General features: G+C 43.9%; 1 protein-coding gene across 1 annotated transcript; it reads right to left on the bottom strand.

Moving 5' to 3' along the window:
* Positions 1 to 811: 811 nt before the first annotated feature.
* LOC131285221 (putative nuclease HARBI1) lies at positions 812 to 15,506 on the bottom strand. The gene is made up of 4 exons (XM_058314077.1): positions 15,349 to 15,506; positions 1,347 to 1,779; positions 1,128 to 1,287; positions 812 to 1,086 (listed from the first exon to the last, which is right to left on the bottom strand). The coding sequence occupies exons 1-4, from the start codon at positions 15,504 to 15,506 to the stop codon at positions 812 to 814; spliced, it is 1,026 nt and encodes a 341-aa protein (XP_058170060.1).
* Positions 15,507 to 17,779: the final 2,273 nt, after the last annotated feature.

Below are 17,779 nucleotides of genomic sequence, written 5' to 3'. Positions count from 1 at the left end.
AGCAGGCAAATTAAACCCCCTTGGTCCTCCATCGAAAGATGGAACCGGGTGGAAAAGGGTAAGCGTGTTATATCAAACAAAATATTACCCATATCAATTAACCCATGAATGTTTTTACTTCGTTCCAGGCTTGGCAAGGCTATAAATATGGCCTTAAAAAGAAGCTCGCCCACAACAATCGCGAGTACCAATCAACCGGCGGAGGGCCTTGTTCGATCAAGGCATTTTCGCAGCTCGAGGAGCAGGCCATCGCGATATTGGATTTGAAAAAGGTTGTAATTGGGAACGCTGATGTTCCAGTAATGGGAATGGGTTTTTCCCAATCAGCAACCCCTGCACCATCGCCTGAACCAGTGGTGGATCCAACGGTGGAACCATCGGTGGAACCATCTGCGGATCCATCGATACAACCAACGATGGAACCATCGGTGGATCCGTCAACACCTGCTTCGACGCCAACACGTGGACAAACGCCCCTATCATTGCGGCAAATAGGTGCAGCTAGGCCGAAAAAACGGTCAATAGCCGAGCTGCAATTATTTGAGCAGCGAAAATATAATAGCCTTATGGCTCGAAAAAATGATCTTATTGAAAAACAGTTGAACTTGGAAAAGGAAAAATTTGAGTGGAAGAAGAAAATAGAAAAGGAGAGGCTAGCTCTCGAAAAAGATAGGATCGAGTACTACAAAGTACTAGAAGAAAAAAAAATTGAATTAGAAATAGAAATAGCTAACAAGAAAATTGCCTTGAAACGGGAAGAACTAGAAATAAAAAGACAAAAACAGTAAATGTTTGTTTTTTCGATTATTTTTTAATCGGAATCATTTCCCACATCTTCTAGTAAAGATTGGAAATGGAGGTTCCATTCTATATTATTTTCAACACATATGTTGTGTAAAGCACAACATACATTAATAATTTGTGCACATTTTTGCGGTTCATAATTTAATATTCCATCTACTCCTAACAAGCATCTAAATCTACTCTTGAGCAAACCGATTGTCCTCTCCACTATCATACGTCCAGACGAATGCTTCCTATTAAATTCAGATTCTGGAGACCCTGAATCTGGATCCCTGTAAGGCTCTGGATCAAAAAGACAATCAGTTAATAACATTCTTCACAACTTCTTGTTATAAATGTACCTAGCAATTTATCGTTGAATCCATTTCTGTGTCGATCCATAAAATGCTTGCTTATTGGACTAACCCTCCAAATGTGTGCGTCATGATGCGACCCAGCAAACCGGGCATCGATTGCTCGAATTCGGTTTTTATGATCGCATACCTGGAAATATTAAAATTTTCGATAAAAGCTCATATAATATCATATATCGTTATACTTACTATCATAGCATTTATGCTGTAAAATTTTTTTCGGTTCATATACTGCAATGGCCGTAGCTTAGGTTTTTTTATTTTGATGTGTGTTCCATCTACACACATCACCACATCAGGAAGGCCACTCTTTTGGAAAAAATATTCCTTAGCCTCAATTCGTTCTTCTTCGGTCATAATTAATTTTATCCAGTCGCCCAAAAGGGATTGCATTGGTGGAAGTACATCACGTAGCACCTTCGAGAACGTTGACTGCGCCATTGCAACATGGAAATCTTTTCCAGTTCCATGCTGATATCTTCCTTCACCAAAGTACCGCAAACAAGCTGCTAATTTTTGTTCCTCCGTCAAACCATAATCGGTCCGAGCGGCTATGTGGGGTCCAATCAAGGACACAATATCCATGAAAATATCTTTGGATATCCTAAAGTTTTGTTGAAACCTGAAATGTAAATAGGTTACATTCATGGTCCAAATGAAATTCTTTTCGTTACCTACATTGTATCAGAAAGCTGTTTTGGATTCGAGTTTAACCGAAGCTTTCGCCGATACATATTTAATTTTCTGATGTTTTCAGCATCATTTATGATAGGAAAATGAATAAAATTCATGTTTCGAGCAATTGTAATCTCACAAATCCAAATTCAAAAGTAAACAAACTACAGTAAACAAACGACACGATTGATTTCGGCTGTAAAAATACCGCCTACTGTAACGCCTTCTGTTATACTGTCAAATCGTCGGGAACGACCCTTCCCGGGAACGACCGTTCCCCGGAATAGGGCCGAACATCTTAACTTCCGCGATCAACATTTCTTCTTCCGCTGTACACAACTCATAACCAGGTCAAGCTCAAGTAAAGTTGTCATTGTTACGCGATCCTACCGTTAGGTGACGGTGTCGTAGGTGCGCCGCTGAATTCTGCTGACGATGGGTTTTCGGCACGATGAGCCATGCGAGCTGTGCGGGTTCCGACCTTGGCTGTGTTCTGCTGACGCGATGTTTGCTGGCGGTTTTCGACCTTGGCTAGGTTCTGTTGACGCGATGTTTGCGTTTTCGCCGCGCGCGTTCGCGATGTGTCATGCCCGGCGAGCTTCCGTGGTTGCGGAGTGTTCTCTCTGCTGACGTCGATGTTTGTTGGCGATCTTGGCTGGCGGTTGGTGGCTTGAGGTGGAAGACGGTTGGGGCTAGCTGTTGGACAAGCTGGGTCGCTTCACAAGGAACTCCAACAAGTCGTCCAATGGCATGGAAGCTTGGGTTGTTGCCAAGGTCTTTAAAATTTGGTCCTTCAACCCTGCCAAAAAATGAACCCGTAAATTGCGTGGCCCACATGACTCGTTCGTCATATTATTCCCAGTATACTTCTAAATATTTTTATTTTGTTCAACTTTCTTGCTTACCTTGTTGCAAAGTTTCCACTTGCTCGAAAAGTTCTTCAAATTTTACCAAATCGAGGACGAGGTTAGATTTTACATCCTCTCATAACTTTGCGGAAACTCTGTTAAACTGCTCAGCTGCTTTCCCTACCAGCTTGAGCATTTCTACCTGAATCAGAGGTTCTTCTGAATCTCCAATCGGTATTGTCTTGGCGAACATCTCCGCCAGATATAGGAACTTGTTCAGTTCCTTCGGAGCTCCATTGAACTACGGAATACACTTGATGGCTTCCTCCGTGGGAAATACGAACACAATTTTTTTAATGTTCAAAACCAGGTCAATAACTTTGCTTTGATTGAAAAATTCCAGCTTAAGCACTTATGTGTATACTGCTCTTTCGACGCTTGCAAAGAATTACTCGGCTTGTAACGAGAATAAATGTGCCAAACACTTTTCACTTGGCTTAGGCTAAAGTACACAACTTAATCTTATACTTAACACTAGAACTACCGTGAAACTTTAGCAAAATAAAGATTCCATCGAATGTGTGAAAGTCATGCATTAACATTTGGTAGAATTGTTCAAATTTAAGAAATAAATGTGATTAAAAAAGTACCTGACCAGTCAAAATGACTGTTCCGGTAGTTCTAGTGTTAAACACTTTTTCGGATTTCCCAACTTAAATGGTTACTTATACTTACCTCTTACTTACCAACGGCGTTCCGACTACTTTGTAGCAGTTTTTCCGCTGTCACCAGATGTAGCGGGCTGACTTTCGGAGGGAGTCGTATCGTGTAGTCGGAGGGCGTCTTTCCTTAGATCTTCTTTTTTTCCCTACGCTGAACTAACTCATTTGGCGAAGGCGTTCCGCCAACGGTGATCGATGGGCTGCGCTGTTGATAACGCCCGGTTCCAAGCGTACACTGACCCGTGACCGAAACGCAATGCAAGCAAGATTGCATCGTTTCACCAGTGTCTACCAACAGGGTACACCTATTGTACGAAAATTTTAATTCAATGTTTACGATATTACGAGACAGTTACGCTTACTGTGTGAGCTGCCCCAATTCTCCTTATTGGTTATTGGTATGATCTTGCTGAGTTTCAGTTGCTTCTGCAACGTAGGCATACTGATTTCTTTGGTTCGAGTTGTTTTGATATCCACGACCAGAATTCTTTTGCCAGTACAGAATGTTTGTTCCGCGATTTTTTCTTCTTCAGTGATGGTATCAATTAGTGATGAAAATAACAACTCTTTTTGAGATTTGAAACAGACTGAACAATCATCACGATGATTCGAATCTTTAAGTCACTTCACTCATTCTTACTTAGTACGCGCACCAATTCCCGTCACGGTCGCCATGTGATAGATGGTGGAGGTGATGGACTGGACAGCATGAAGCGAACCTTAAACGCTTAAAATTTTATCGCACAAATGAGTCACGGGCGGATTCTGCTGACCGGACAGCATGAAAACACTTAATGTGTTTCCGGAATACACGATACGGAACGTTGGGAAGCATCGGGCTTTATCTTTGGTAGGAGGACTGATCATTCTTTTTTATACTATAATCTTTCTCTGTTACAATGTTTACTTCAATTTCAATGTCATCTTTTCTTTTCACTCAACTCACACGGCCTTTGCTGATAATTTCTTCCATCCCGAAAGATCTATACTTATCTTATAAGCAATTTTTAAAATAAACCCACCCGCACGGCCTTTCATGATTTTTCTCTTCCGACCCGGAAGATATACATTTGGTATCTTTTCATATGGCTTACAGCTGTTTCCGTTTTATTCGACTCTTCTCCATTTATTTTGTCAACTTCATATCGATCCTTTTTTTGCCTACGATTGTGTGATAGTGTGTTCTTTTGATGCTTTCTATATCTCAATTTTGCAGATGGCTCTCAATTCGCGTTGTTGTTCATTAAATGTTGTTATTCGAATTCCATTATTTCTCCTAGACGTGGATCATCCTTTTGACGCATAGGAACACCGAACATGGCCTAGAAGGGTGTTACTTTATTCGTTCATTTGAGGGGCACCGAGTGGCCAGGCTCAATGGCTTCCTACCGATTACCTTAAACGTTAACTATTATGCACGAAGCGGACTTCCAAACGCAGAGATCTTGATCTCCCTGGCACTTCCAGGTCAGAACTGTCGGCCTTTATTATAAAATGTTGGTTACTTATATACTATTTCGCGAACCCCCGCTGGGTCGATACCCGCCTTCCGCTGCTCAGCCCTACCAAAACGTCCCCGATTTGCCCGAACCGCCACCGCAGCGCTTCCCACGTTTCGAAAGGAAATCAGCTGATGCAGCATTGCCTTAATTTGATTTCCATCGATCGCCGATACACATGTTTCGACAGTAATTAACCTGTTCGGCCAGAATCCCAGCCTAAGCGACGCATTCCTCGATGTAACCCGAATCGCTGCTGTTGGGGTTCCGTGCTTTGGGTGCATACATGCGCGCGTTGATGCATCGCTAAATCGGTGTTCGCGATCTTCAGTGTTTGGCTGACACGTGGCTTTGATGCGCACACGATGTAACCCGATGTAACCGTTTTGCTGACGCGTGGTCCGACTTCCGTGATGACGATTCTGCCTTCCACGCACGGCTCGCTAGCTGCTGCTGCTGCGTGGTGGTGGGGACAGCCGCTGACTTCCAGGGTTTTGCTGACACCGTGTTTTCGTGCTTTGGGTTGCGTTGGTCGATGTTTGTGTGGCGCGGGTGGGGGTGGCGGTTGCGCGGGTTCGGAGTATTGCGATAATACGTCGTGTTTCCCATAGTTGGTTGAATTTCTCCGTGGGGACGGGAAGAGCTGGTGTTTATAGGCTTCGGTCGGGAAGGACTGGAGGAGGCAGGGTGGTGGACCAGCTGGGTCGGTCGCTTTACATTCGTCAATCGTCGTCACTCGCATGCATCCATTGTTGAATATTGGGAACATGTTGGTAACATTACTTAGGACAATCGATCTTCAGTTTGACCAACATTTCGATGATGACATGATTAACCCGTTCTACTTGGTCGATGCCTCGTCACCTCCACATGTACCCTTCAAAACCGAGTGATGTGGACGCGGCTCCTTTGTCACTGATAACTCGTAGTGGATTTCCGTAACCTACGGTGCGCCGGTAGGTGTTCGGTATGCGCGTGTTGCTGCGTCGGTAGCCCTCGGTCGATGGCAGGCCAGATCGGATCACACTATAAAAAAAACAGTTGGATTGTTGTTTCCTTAAGCCTTAAGTAAGGCCGAGCAATTCTGGTATTTGATTAGGTAGGAACCATTGAGCCATCGATCTGCTTCCTCATGGTGTCGTTCGCTTCGTTAAGCACTAAGATACCTTATACCATTTCCACTATCGGCATGTTAGTTTCTGCAATCTCGTAGGAGTATTCTCCGTGTTTTTCGTTGAGGATGTTGTCAACGTAGTGGTTACTGGAGATGTTTTACAGCTTTGATGTTTCGCAGATTGTTCGTTTGGCAATTCTCGGGCACTCACTTGTTATCACATATAGGGTGCCTTCGTTTCGAATAGCTTCACGGGCAGTTGGATGTGTTCCGCATGGTTCGTAACTTGTGTGGAATGTTCCTAAAAACCTTTCACTGGATTGCAGTGTGGAGGGTCGCTTATTGGAGGCGCGCATCGTCGAACTGTGTTGATGTTGGAATGAACGAGGCTTGGTTTTTCTAGCAGCGCAACGATCAGACTAGGCTTCCTTCTTTCGTTCGTTCTTTATGTTATACTAATTAGTCGGTTCGTACAAATGGATTAGTTGACATCATTTGGTTTCCCGATTGGTTAAATTTGAATTGCCCTACTTGCACTTCGGTCTGTTATGTATGTATGTTATGTTATGTTATGTTACACATGTTACATGTCGCATCGTTATGCGCTCGATTTCACCTGGTGGTTCTTTCACTTTGGATGTTTATGTTATTGTAAGTTCTTCTGCGCGAGGCGTTGGCGGCGGTCATGTTACTTGTTATTGTTTTCGCGTGGTCGCGCTGCACTTACGGGTTGCGCTGGTTTTGCTTCGATGGGCGTTGTGAACAGAAAGTCGAGCGGCCAGGCAGAATAGCTCCTAACGACTTTCACCTTACGTCGCTAAAACTTAAAGGATTGCAACTAGCGGACTTAAAAGACCTCAAATAAAACGCGACGCGCGAGTTGATCTTACTCCTGGCCCCTCCAGGTCAAAATTGCGAACCTTTATTCAACAGTTGATTGTTCTTATATACTAAAGCCATCCCTGTTGTCCCATCAGCTCTCCGCCTCCTTCCCCTGGTCATCACCTCACCTAAGCCTCAACTTCGCCGCTTCGTCTTCCGCATTCCAGAATGGAAAACATTCCTCGGTTTCCGCGATGCCTCTATGATGTTTTGTCATCAGCTGTGCTTGGGTTGAACAACATCTTAACTTCCGCGATCAACATTTCTTCTTCCGTTGTACTCAACACGTAATCAGGTCAACTCGTAACCAGGCCGAGCTCGTTGTCATTGTTATGCGATCCTACCGATCGGTGCTTGCGTGTCGTAGGTGCGACGCTGCATTCTGCTGACAATGGGTTTTCGGCCACGCTGAGCCATGCGAGCTGTGCGGGTTCCGACCTTGGCTGTGTTCTGCTGACGCGATGTTTGCGCTTTCGCGATGTGTCATGCCCAGCGAGCTTCCGTGGTTGCGGAGTGTTCTCTCTGCTGGCGTCGATGTTTGTTGGCGATCTTGGCTGGCGGTTGGTGGCTTGAGGTGGGAGACGGTTGGAGTTGGCTAGCTGTTGGGCCAGCTGGGTCGCTTCATCCCCCCACACTTACTTACACTCGAGCTCAAAGATCTATCTAGAAGAGAAAGATCTGAGCTAGCTGCACGGCGGTGCCTAGCGACACGGCTGGTTTTAGCTGTAGTCAGGTCCTGTGGGTCGCTGCATCCCCCCACACTTATTCGAGCTCGAGAACGGTCTTGGAGAGAGAGTTCTAGCGCTGCTGTACAGGGATGGTCCAAGTCGTCCTTCGTTGGGCTTCAGCTACCGATGCACTGTTCGTCGTGATGCGTCGTGATCTTCCTTCAAGCGTCCTTCAAGGAATATTGTGTAGCCCGTCTTCTACAATTCCGGCTGCATACGTTTCCAGATTGTCGAGAGTCAGATTGCGCTTTTGTGGTAGCGTACGTTGGGGCTTTCGGGGAAGTCCTGCCCTTTAATGACGGCGGCAAATCACCTCACGTTGCTTAATACTAAGGTACCATATTAATAATATAATGACAATTCTGCATTTTGTCGGTTTCTTCTTACTGTAAGATTACAATGTATTTGGTCCTTCGCGTTCTATCGCGGTTTTGTTATTCTAAGTTCTTATTTTTTTGCTTTTCTGAAACTATTCTATTGGTGGGTGTCCGTGGTTTGCCCTCCTTCCTATAATACTGAGCAACGATCGCTCCTTCGCTATTTTGAGCGGTATCTTACTTATTCTGCCTCATGCTACTCGACTAGGAAGGGGTTCCGGGAGTTGCACCCACTTATACGTTCCTTGGTATTCGAACCCGTTCAGCTTCCTAGGATTTAAGCATTTTTCTATCCCTATCGTACGCTAATCTACTATGGGTATCGAATGGCTCTGGGAGTTGAACCCATCACTAAGACAATCGTTAATTAGAGCCTGTTCGATTCCCTAGGATTTATGCGCTGTTCCTAAATATTCCTAACTGAGCATTGTTGGCTCCTTCGCTATTTGCGGTATTTAAGATTTAAGATTTCTATCCGATGTTAATCAACTATGGGTATCGAATGGCTCTGGGAGTTGAACCCATCACTAAGACATTCCTTGTTTCGAGCCTGTTCGTTTCCCTAGGATTTAAGCATCTCGGTCCCTAACTATCCCTACTTGAGCATCTTTGGCTCATTTGTGTTTTCATTTCGCGTCCTACTGTCCCTAACTATCCCTATATGAGCATCTTTGGCTCCTTCGCTATGTTTGAGCGGTATGTAATCTTATTTTCTCTGCCTCTTCATTACCTTAATCTCTCTTTAGGGGAGGATGTCTATCTTCTGTTTTGTGTTTTTGTTTTTCTACCTCATTCATTACCCTAAACTTAGTTCATGATTCCTCGTTTGAGAAGAATATTTATAACTACAATATTCTCTATGCGAACACCCCTTTGAATCTTCTTTCCTAGAACCTAGTGGTAGTTAGTGAACTTTAATTTCCTCTAGTTTGCGCCCTTCTTATTTTCTTTCAATTTTTTTCAAATTCGAATTTTTCAATTTAATTGTACCTTTTCGTTTCTCCATATATTTTTTTTATTTTTATTTTTTAATTTTTTTATTTTTTTTATGTTTTTTTATGATCAATATTATTATTATTAGTTTTATGATATATATAATAATTTTTTTTTCCTTTTTTTTTAGTTGGTATTGTTTTCTTTCTTAGTTACATTATTTTCTTTCTTAGTTAATAATTAAAAAGGGTTTTTCTTTTGTTTATCTTTTGGTCAAAAACAATGGTCTTCCACATTTATTCTATGATTCTTTCCTTCCAGGGATCTTAGTGGTGCTTCTCCAGGGCGGCGTCTTCTTTATCCCTCCAGGGATTTGGTTATCAGCTGATAACCGTCGTCCGCTAAAATCGCGTACGCCTGCCGGATACGCATGTATCCGGCGGCGTATTGTCTCGCCGACTCCACTAGGGTCCTCGGTGGCTCCAACTCCGGGTGGTTCCGGAGGAGTTCGAGCACCTCTCCCAGTGCCTCGCGGTATTCCGTCTCGGTGGGTACGGGGTACTTTCCCAAACGCCTGTCATCCTTCGGACCCTCTGCTGCTTCTAGGGTGTTGTAAACGCGTTCGAGGGTGTCCATGGTACTTTTGTTTCTGAATGATCTGCGCCTCTTGCTCCTCATTAGATAGTTCCTTCCTAATCGATTACGTTCTTCCCTATCCCTCCTACTTTTCCTTGCAAAGCGTTTCTGATGTTATCGTACATTCATCACCTGAAACATTTTTTGCTTTGGTTTCCTGTCTAACTTCTCACCGTTCTCACGAGACTCACATTCTCGTGTTTGAATGTCCTCATTCGACGGGAGGTTTTTTTCTTCAATGACTATTTTAGTGGTTGCTGATTCTTTTACTTGTTCTTTCTCACTAGGTGCTTGCATAGTTGTTCTTTCATTTTTGTGTTTTATCACTCTCTTTGCCTGGGCAGTACCCTTTGGTTTTGCCTCGCTGGTTGGAGCCAGTACTTCCGATGTAACTTCTACCGGCGCTTGATTAAATGGTTCGCACGGTTCGGGTACTGGTAGAAAAAAATGCACTGTGGGTAAAGTGTTGTTTACTTTATGGCGCTGACGCCGCTTGCAAAACCAGGCCACCAAATACGCTGCAATAGCAATGGTCGCCAAAACGGGGCCCGTTACCCAGGGTTTTTCCAGTGGTGCATACACAATATTTTGCAATGTTGTTCTTTGGTGTTCTAAATTGTGAACTGCAACACCGAGTTGGAACAATTGTCGCTGGTCAGTAAAGGAGTATTTTTCGGCCGACAAGTTTGATGCTTTCACACGCTCTACTTCGATTCCCGCTAAACTGATTCTTGGAATGTTGATTGTTTCTTGCGTAAGTGTACTCTCTTCTCCCGCATCCGATTCTTCCTTATAGTGAATATCGATACTAGGCGTGTGCACGGATGTACCGCGGTTTAGTTGTATTATTCCGCTCCCCTTGATTCTTTGTTGGGTGTTGGTCTGGTTTATAATAGTGGTAAAAATAACTAACTTGGGTGAAAAATACATCCATTGGTTGGCTACCCATGTTTCTATCCATATGTCGTGTGCAATTCTGATTCCTTTACTAGCGCAACTTTCTGCGCTACTGTTGGTCAGCCGAGCAGGGAAACAGTCTAAACTATTTTCCATTGATTGTGGGGCCCGGTTCACATTAGAAATTCTTAATTCTCCTAACATTTGGCATTTGTTTAACTCTTCCTCTGTAAGTGTATATCCTAATTTATCTCCCTCTCTTGTGAGTATTACATTCTTAGGTCCGTATGCTGCTAGGGGCGATGTCCTCGTTGTTTATACTGCTAGGGGCGATATCATCATTGCTTAGTTGTGCTTGCTGCTAGGGGCGATGTCCTCATTGCCGAATAACCAGTTGCCAGCATCGCGTAGTTTTCTTTGTAGACATATGTTTGATTGTTGTCATCATTGTCTTGTTGCTCGCTTGTCAAAGTTCGTCACTTTTGGGGTTTTTCTTTTCATCGTCGTAGCACTGTCGCACTTGTTAAAGTTCAGGTTCCTTCACTTTTCGAGTTCTTTCAGTTTCTTTCCTTCCGTGTAAAAAGGTTCCTTTTCTTTCAGTGTTATCTTCACCCCCTTTGTTTTTCTTTCAGACCCGTTTTTTTTCTGAGAAATGAAGATTACGATTTGTTACTTTGGTTTTGTACTATAAGTAGCTACATTTATAGCAGCCTTTTTCCGATGTGTTTTATCGCCTTTAGGCGGCGGATTATCTGTGCTGCACCCCGGGGGTGTATGTCCTCCGCCGTTATGAGGCCGAAGTTTCTTCTTATGTCGGCCAACTCTGCCGAGTACACCTCCTTCAGTCTTTGCTCATCCAGCGCTAGAATTAGGTGGCACGTACGGATCCACATGAACTGTGTCTTGCGACACAGCGCCTTTGTGTCTTGTTGGATGAAGTGGAATCTTGGCATTTTTTTTTTAATGATTTGAACGTATGAATCTTTTAGGTTTCACGCTATTTTTGTTTGTGGTGGCCGTTCACGTTTTGCATTCTTTTATATCAATTTGATTCGTTTTGTTTTTTGTTTTTTTTTTACGTTAATCGTTCCAATGGTAATCACCTTCTTCGTATCCGCTATCGTTGTCCTTCTCATTCTGTGTTCTGATATACCTTTCCACTTGCCTTGAGAAAAGGTGTGTTCTCATAATGTAGAATTCCAACCTTTCGTTGGTAACGTTTTGTGCCCACAATTGTTCGATTTCAATTAAAACATCTCTTAAACTGTCTCTAAATTGTTCATTGTTAATTTCACTTAATAACAGTCTGGCCTCGTCTATTAACACTGCCAACGTGTCGTATAAGTCTTTTGTGAACGAGTCGTATAATGCATCCATTGTTACTATGTTCTTTTTTTTTGTTACGGGTTCACTCGATAACACGCCTTAATCTTCCCATTCCATTTCACTTGCGTATCCACTTTCTTCCTCCAATATTGTTTTTGTTGTCAAAATCACTCTTAGTAACCGAAAAATAAGTGTGCAGAGCACTGGTTGTTGCTGCCAATAATTGTGAGCAGTTTCCTTTGTACCGGTTTAAATCGTTTGAAGAAATTCCTTGATCTCTGGCACTTGTACACTTTCCACAAGTTTTTCGGTCTCATCAATGAGAAAGTTAAACATCAGATGCTCCTGCATTTTTGTGGTGTTTTTTTTCACTTTGTTCACTATTCACACTCTCGCGCTTTGGTCCACTATTGCTCGTATTGTTTGTTTTCTCAGTATGGCTTTATAGACTTTCCATAAGCCGAACAACAGCTGTAGTACACATATTACAATCAGTATCTATAACTTCCAATCATGTTGTTGGTGCGCCTCTGTGTGATATTCCAGTGTGTTCATAACACTAACTTAGGCATCTCCAGTTATTCTTGGTTTGTGACTTGACATGCACATTTTTATTAAGCATGCGGAATTAACTTCCAACTTTCTTAATTCTTTACGTATTATGCACTCATCCATTAATATTTTGTTTTTGCTTTTTAGCTTTTCATGGTCTTCTTTTTCTTTTTATTTTGTTTGTTTTATACCATGTTTGTTGTATGTTTAGTGCTTCGTACTATTCATTTACTCCATTCTCCAGCATTGCTTAATACTTGCACGTCCTTTTTGTCACTCGTGACTGCAGATTATTGTCACGGTCGCCATGTAATATTATAATATATCTACGCGTGAACTTCCGGCATCACGGTTGCCCTGATATATTACATATTTTCTTCACTCCTATTTCTTATGATAATATATCTACACGTGAACTTTCGGCATCACGGTTGCCATGATATATTATCTTCTTTCTGTTACTTCAATTAGCAGCCTCACTGCTGCCTGTAGAATGCCCTTTACTCGTAGTGGACTAATCACTATGCACCTGTAAGAAACCCATCGTTCCTCCTTCTCGAGACTTTGTCCCGAAATAAAACACAAGTGTGGTTTCGTTTCTATAGTTGCCTAAACTGATCGAACTGTGCCTTTTGTCTATTCTTCACTATAACTTCTTTGCTGTCTGTAACTCCATCCTTGAACGGGGACGGAACTGAGCCTTAGCTCAGTTCTAAACTGAGATTTCACTATATCAAGGTTTCTGCAGAACTGAGTGTCGTGAACTGAGGCTTCTACTGAACTGAGACTTGTTCGATCAATCTTTGGTCCTTTATTTATAGTACAATTTCTTCCTTAAGTTTAACATTTCTTTTTGGATTATTTCTAATGGGTTCCCACGGGTCGTGTTCGGAATTTCTAAGAATTTTGATAGAGAAAATAATTTTGAATTTAACACTTTTGTTTGTCTGAATTTTGATTGGTCGTTTATAGATTTAATATCGATTTACTGTCTGGCTAACTTCCTGTTTACTTAATTATGATTGGTTAGTTTGGTTAATATGATCCTACACGTGCCTACCATGATCGAACATGTTCGTTTGCCTAACTTGGGGTTCATTATTTTACCTGAAAGTGTGGGAATCCATGCATTGTATTTGAATGCGTTTCTAAACGTTCTTTTGCCCTTGAACTAAATATGTTGTTTATTGGCGCGATTGCATGTGCACCCGAAATCGTGAGAATTATCTCGCGGTGTTATTGAGACGAGTCGTATGCTACCTAGGGGCGTATGCACTTGAAAGCGTGGGAACACGCATTCCCAACTACGCATGCATTGCTTCTTTAACATTCGGTTTATTGCGCATAGTTATTTTGGTTTTTTCGTGGTTGAATTTATTATCGGTACACAATATCAGGTTACAATATGCGTACATGCCCGTTTGGCTTTGATTGTGATTACGTTGCATCTTTGCGTTTGAACAGGAAGTCGAGCGGCCAGGCAGAATGGCTCCTAACGACTTTCACCTTAACTTCGCGAAAACTTAAAGGATTGCAACTAGCGGACTTAAAAGACATCAAATGAAACGCGACGCGCGAGTTGATCTTACTCCTGGCACCTCCAGGTCAAAATTGCGAACCTTTATTCAACAGTTGATTGTTCTTATATACTAAAGTCATCCCTGTTGTCCCTTCTTCTCTCCGCCCTCTCCCCTTGGTCATCATTGCACCTAAGCTTTCACTTCGCCGCTTCGTCATCCGCATTCCCGGATGGAAACAGTCCTCGGTTTCCGTGATGTCTCTGGGATGCTTTGCCATTAGCTGTGCTTGGGTTGAACAACATCTTAACTTACGCGATCAACATTTCTTCTTCCGCTGTACACAACTCATAACCAGATCAAGCAAAGGGGGTCCGCGACAGCCGAGCGGTAGCGCCGGTTAGAAAATCGGCCCATGAGCGCCGAGGCTCAGCACCTCGACGGCAAGGGTTCGAATCCCAACCGAGACCGGACCCTCCCCTGTACGAGAGGACTGACTATCCACGTACAACAGGGAAACAAGTCTCGTAAGCCCTTAACGGGCAGGCATGACCAAGAGGTCGTTACGCCAAGAAGAAGAAGAACCAGATCAAGCCCGTTGGCATTGTTACGCGATCCTACCGTTCGGTGACTGTGTGTCGTAGGTGCGACGCTGCATTCTGCTGACAATGATTTTTCGGCAACGTTGAGCCATGTGAGCTGTGCGGGTTCCGACCTTGGCTGTGTTCTGCTAACGCGATGTTTGTTGGCGGGTTTCGACCTTGGCTGGGTTTTGCTGACGCGTTGCGCTTTCGCCGCGCGCGTTCGTGATGTGTCATAGCGAGCTTCCGTGGTTGCGGAGTGTTCTTTCTGCTGACGTCGATGTTTGTTGGCGATCTTGGCTGGCGGTTGGTGGCTTGAGGTGGGAGACGGTTGGAGTTGGCTAGCTGTTGGGCCAGCTGGGTCGCTTCACGGGTTCCAGAATAGCCAATCGTAAGCCATCGAGTTTCGTCCAGACTCCACGCACATTCTGGTAATAAACCAGTACGGAGTCGGAAGAGCGGGTGACTTGACGAGGACCAGTGCGACAATGTCCGTCCGTTTCGATGACAACGGTGTATGTATTACTAGCAGCGGGCAAGTGCGGAGCAGGAGTCGAAGGAAGCGCAGTCGAGATGGGTCTTATTTGACATGCGACACCAGACGAAGGCAGTGCACGCTACGCAACAACATTAGCCGTGAAGTTCAGTTCGTTCCGTCGAGCAGGAGGCTGATCAACGGCATCAGGCGAGTTGATCGGTCGAACCATCGGTGGTGACGGGTGCTGGCTCGGACGCCAAACCGGCTGAGGTGCATCTGAAGGCCGGTCGATAAACTCGCGGAAAGCTATTCCCCGCGGCCCCGTGGCTGGTAACAACGCAGTCCCAATCAGTTGAACGGGGACCCCATGTCGGTACGACACGAAGGTAAGTGGACGTGAGGATTCGTGATCATGTCGCACCTAACGTCGCACAATCACATTTGCGCACAACCTGCGTCGTAACCAGGGTCCGGACGTCCTCATCCGTCATGTCCGGAGCGAAACGGCTAAGATAAATCCAGGAACGTCCCACCTGAGGGATGGTACGAATGTTGGGCGGTGGAATGGTGGTACCGAGAGCCATCGATGTATCGCGATGGTGGGGCCGGGGTGGCGACGGGCGGCGACCGGTTGATCAGGCGACTGTACCGTTGGCACTTTTGTGTGACGGCAATGTCTTCCGTTCTAGAAATCGTGCCCAAACATTCTATTCCGCGAGATTGTTTCTTCAAACTCGCGTTTCACATCAAGGCACCGCTGCCACGCCTCCGATTGTGCCTAAACCGAGCAAAAAAATGAGGCACCACATAGTTATTTTGCCCATTGGCTTTTCGTCCTCATATATACACTGTGTGTTCCATTTTTATAATTCAAATTTGCGATTACTATCGTCACTTTTCACGCTTATAGTGTGGACATTGTTTTCACTTATAGTCTTATTTTCACTCAATGTTTATCGTTGAAGCTCGTATATTTTTAATGCTTGTTTTTTGGCGGTTTTTACAAAGAATTTGTATGCATATTTTAAACACTGGATCAGTATGATTGCTGTCACCAAAATCAAAAGAATGTTGAGCTTGAGCTCATGTGCTACGTGCATTTCTGTGTGTACTTCCTGATTTTGCAGAATTGTAATGTCTTTTGTTCCAGCGACATCAGCCTGCGGTTTTGATGATTTTCCTCCCATTTTGCCAATTTTTAAAGTTTATCACTTCACTCCGTAGATTGCTGATTTAAATCACGGTCGCCATGTGGTGGATATACGGTATCCATAACTCGTGGTCACCATTTATCTACGAATACTGCGTGAAACCATTTGCGGTCGCGCACTGTTCGAAACGGAGGATTTATGTCATCGTGTAGACTGAACTTAGATGAAAACTCAGAATTTTTAGTTTACTGGATGCGCGATTGGCATTACGACCACGTCCGATCAGAGTCCACCGAACAGTTCTGTTGTCTATTCGGCTTCGATTTATTTATACTGTTTCTTAAGGCTAGTTTACAGGTAGTTGGATAAGTGTTGATTTTGAGGCTAACCTAGTTTACAAAATTTGTTTGTCGGTTCTATAAATGCTGGTTGGTAAAAAACGTTTGCGCGCATCGTTCCCGCCGTGGGTCATGCTTACTTGGCTCAAATGCCCAAACCCGCTGGTTCCCTGTTTTTCATGCACCGGCTTGCCATGGGTCATATTACTTAGGTGCAATGCTCCCGCACAATTGTGTCGCAACTTGTTTGCGCTGCATCGCTGGGTGCGTCGATCTATCAATTTGCATAGAGGGCAGTTTTGGGTGTTTTTCTGTTGGTTCTGAGTTGGGGTTTTATCGAAATGGGTTTTGTTTGTTTTGTGGCGGTGTCATCTGATCTTGCTGTTTTCGAGACTTAGTGCATAACATTCGATTATGAAACGGAGAGTTCATTGTGCTTTCCACGCTCAGCAAAAACGCGGTACTTCTGGGGTGGTGGATTTTGTGCTGTATAGCATAGACATGCTACAATATTTTTGTTTCTTTCTTGTGATTATATTTTTCTTTCGTAAAATGAATTTTAAACAAAGTATTACATTTTTCAAACAAACTACTCCATTTTTCTTCATTTGTTTTACTTCTCTTCTTCAAAGGTCTTTTTTTCACTCCCTCGGTCTCTCTTCTCTCCATCGGTTCCTCTCTTAATCCCTCCAGGGATTATTTGATTAATGAGTAGCCCTCGTCCGCTACTATGGCGTACGCCTGCCGGATACGCATGTAACCGGCGGCATACGGCCTTGCCGACTCCACTAGGATCGGCGATGGCTCCAGCTCCGTGTGGTTCCGCAGGAGTTCGATCAAGTTTCCAAGTGCCTCCTTATATTCCGCCTCCCTGGCGACGGGATACTTCCCCCAGCGTCTGTCGTCCTTCGGTCCTTCTTCCGCTTCCAGCGCGTTGTATGCGGTCTTAAGGGTATCCATTTTTACTCTGAATCATTTTCACCCCGTGCATCCCATTTAATAGTTCTTTCCTGACCATTGCTTTCTTCCCTCTCCCTCCTACTTTTCGTTGCAAAGTGTTTCTGGTGTTATCGTATGTTCATCACGTGAAACGGTTTTTGCTTTGAGAAGTCAGACAGGAAATCAAATTTCTCGTGTGAACAATATTCTTGTATCGGCATGTTCTCATCAGACGGAAGTGTTTTTTCTTCAATGACTATTTTATCGGATGCTATTTCTTTTACCTGTACTTTCTCGCTAAGTGCCTGCATAGCTGTTTTTGCATTTTGTGCGTTTATACCTCTCTTCGCCTGTGCCGTTTCCTTTGGTTCTGCCTTGTTTACCGTTGGAGCCAGCACTTCCGATGTAACTTCTACCGGTGCTTGATTG

The sequence above is a fragment of the Anopheles ziemanni genome, chromosome 3 (assembly GCF_943734765.1).
Source record: "Anopheles ziemanni chromosome 3, idAnoZiCoDA_A2_x.2, whole genome shotgun sequence".
In the NCBI taxonomy this organism is placed as follows: domain Eukaryota; kingdom Metazoa; phylum Arthropoda; class Insecta; order Diptera; family Culicidae; genus Anopheles; species Anopheles ziemanni.
The sequence above is the reverse complement of the archived record's forward strand: the minus strand, read 5'-3'. Positions and strand labels throughout refer to the sequence as shown.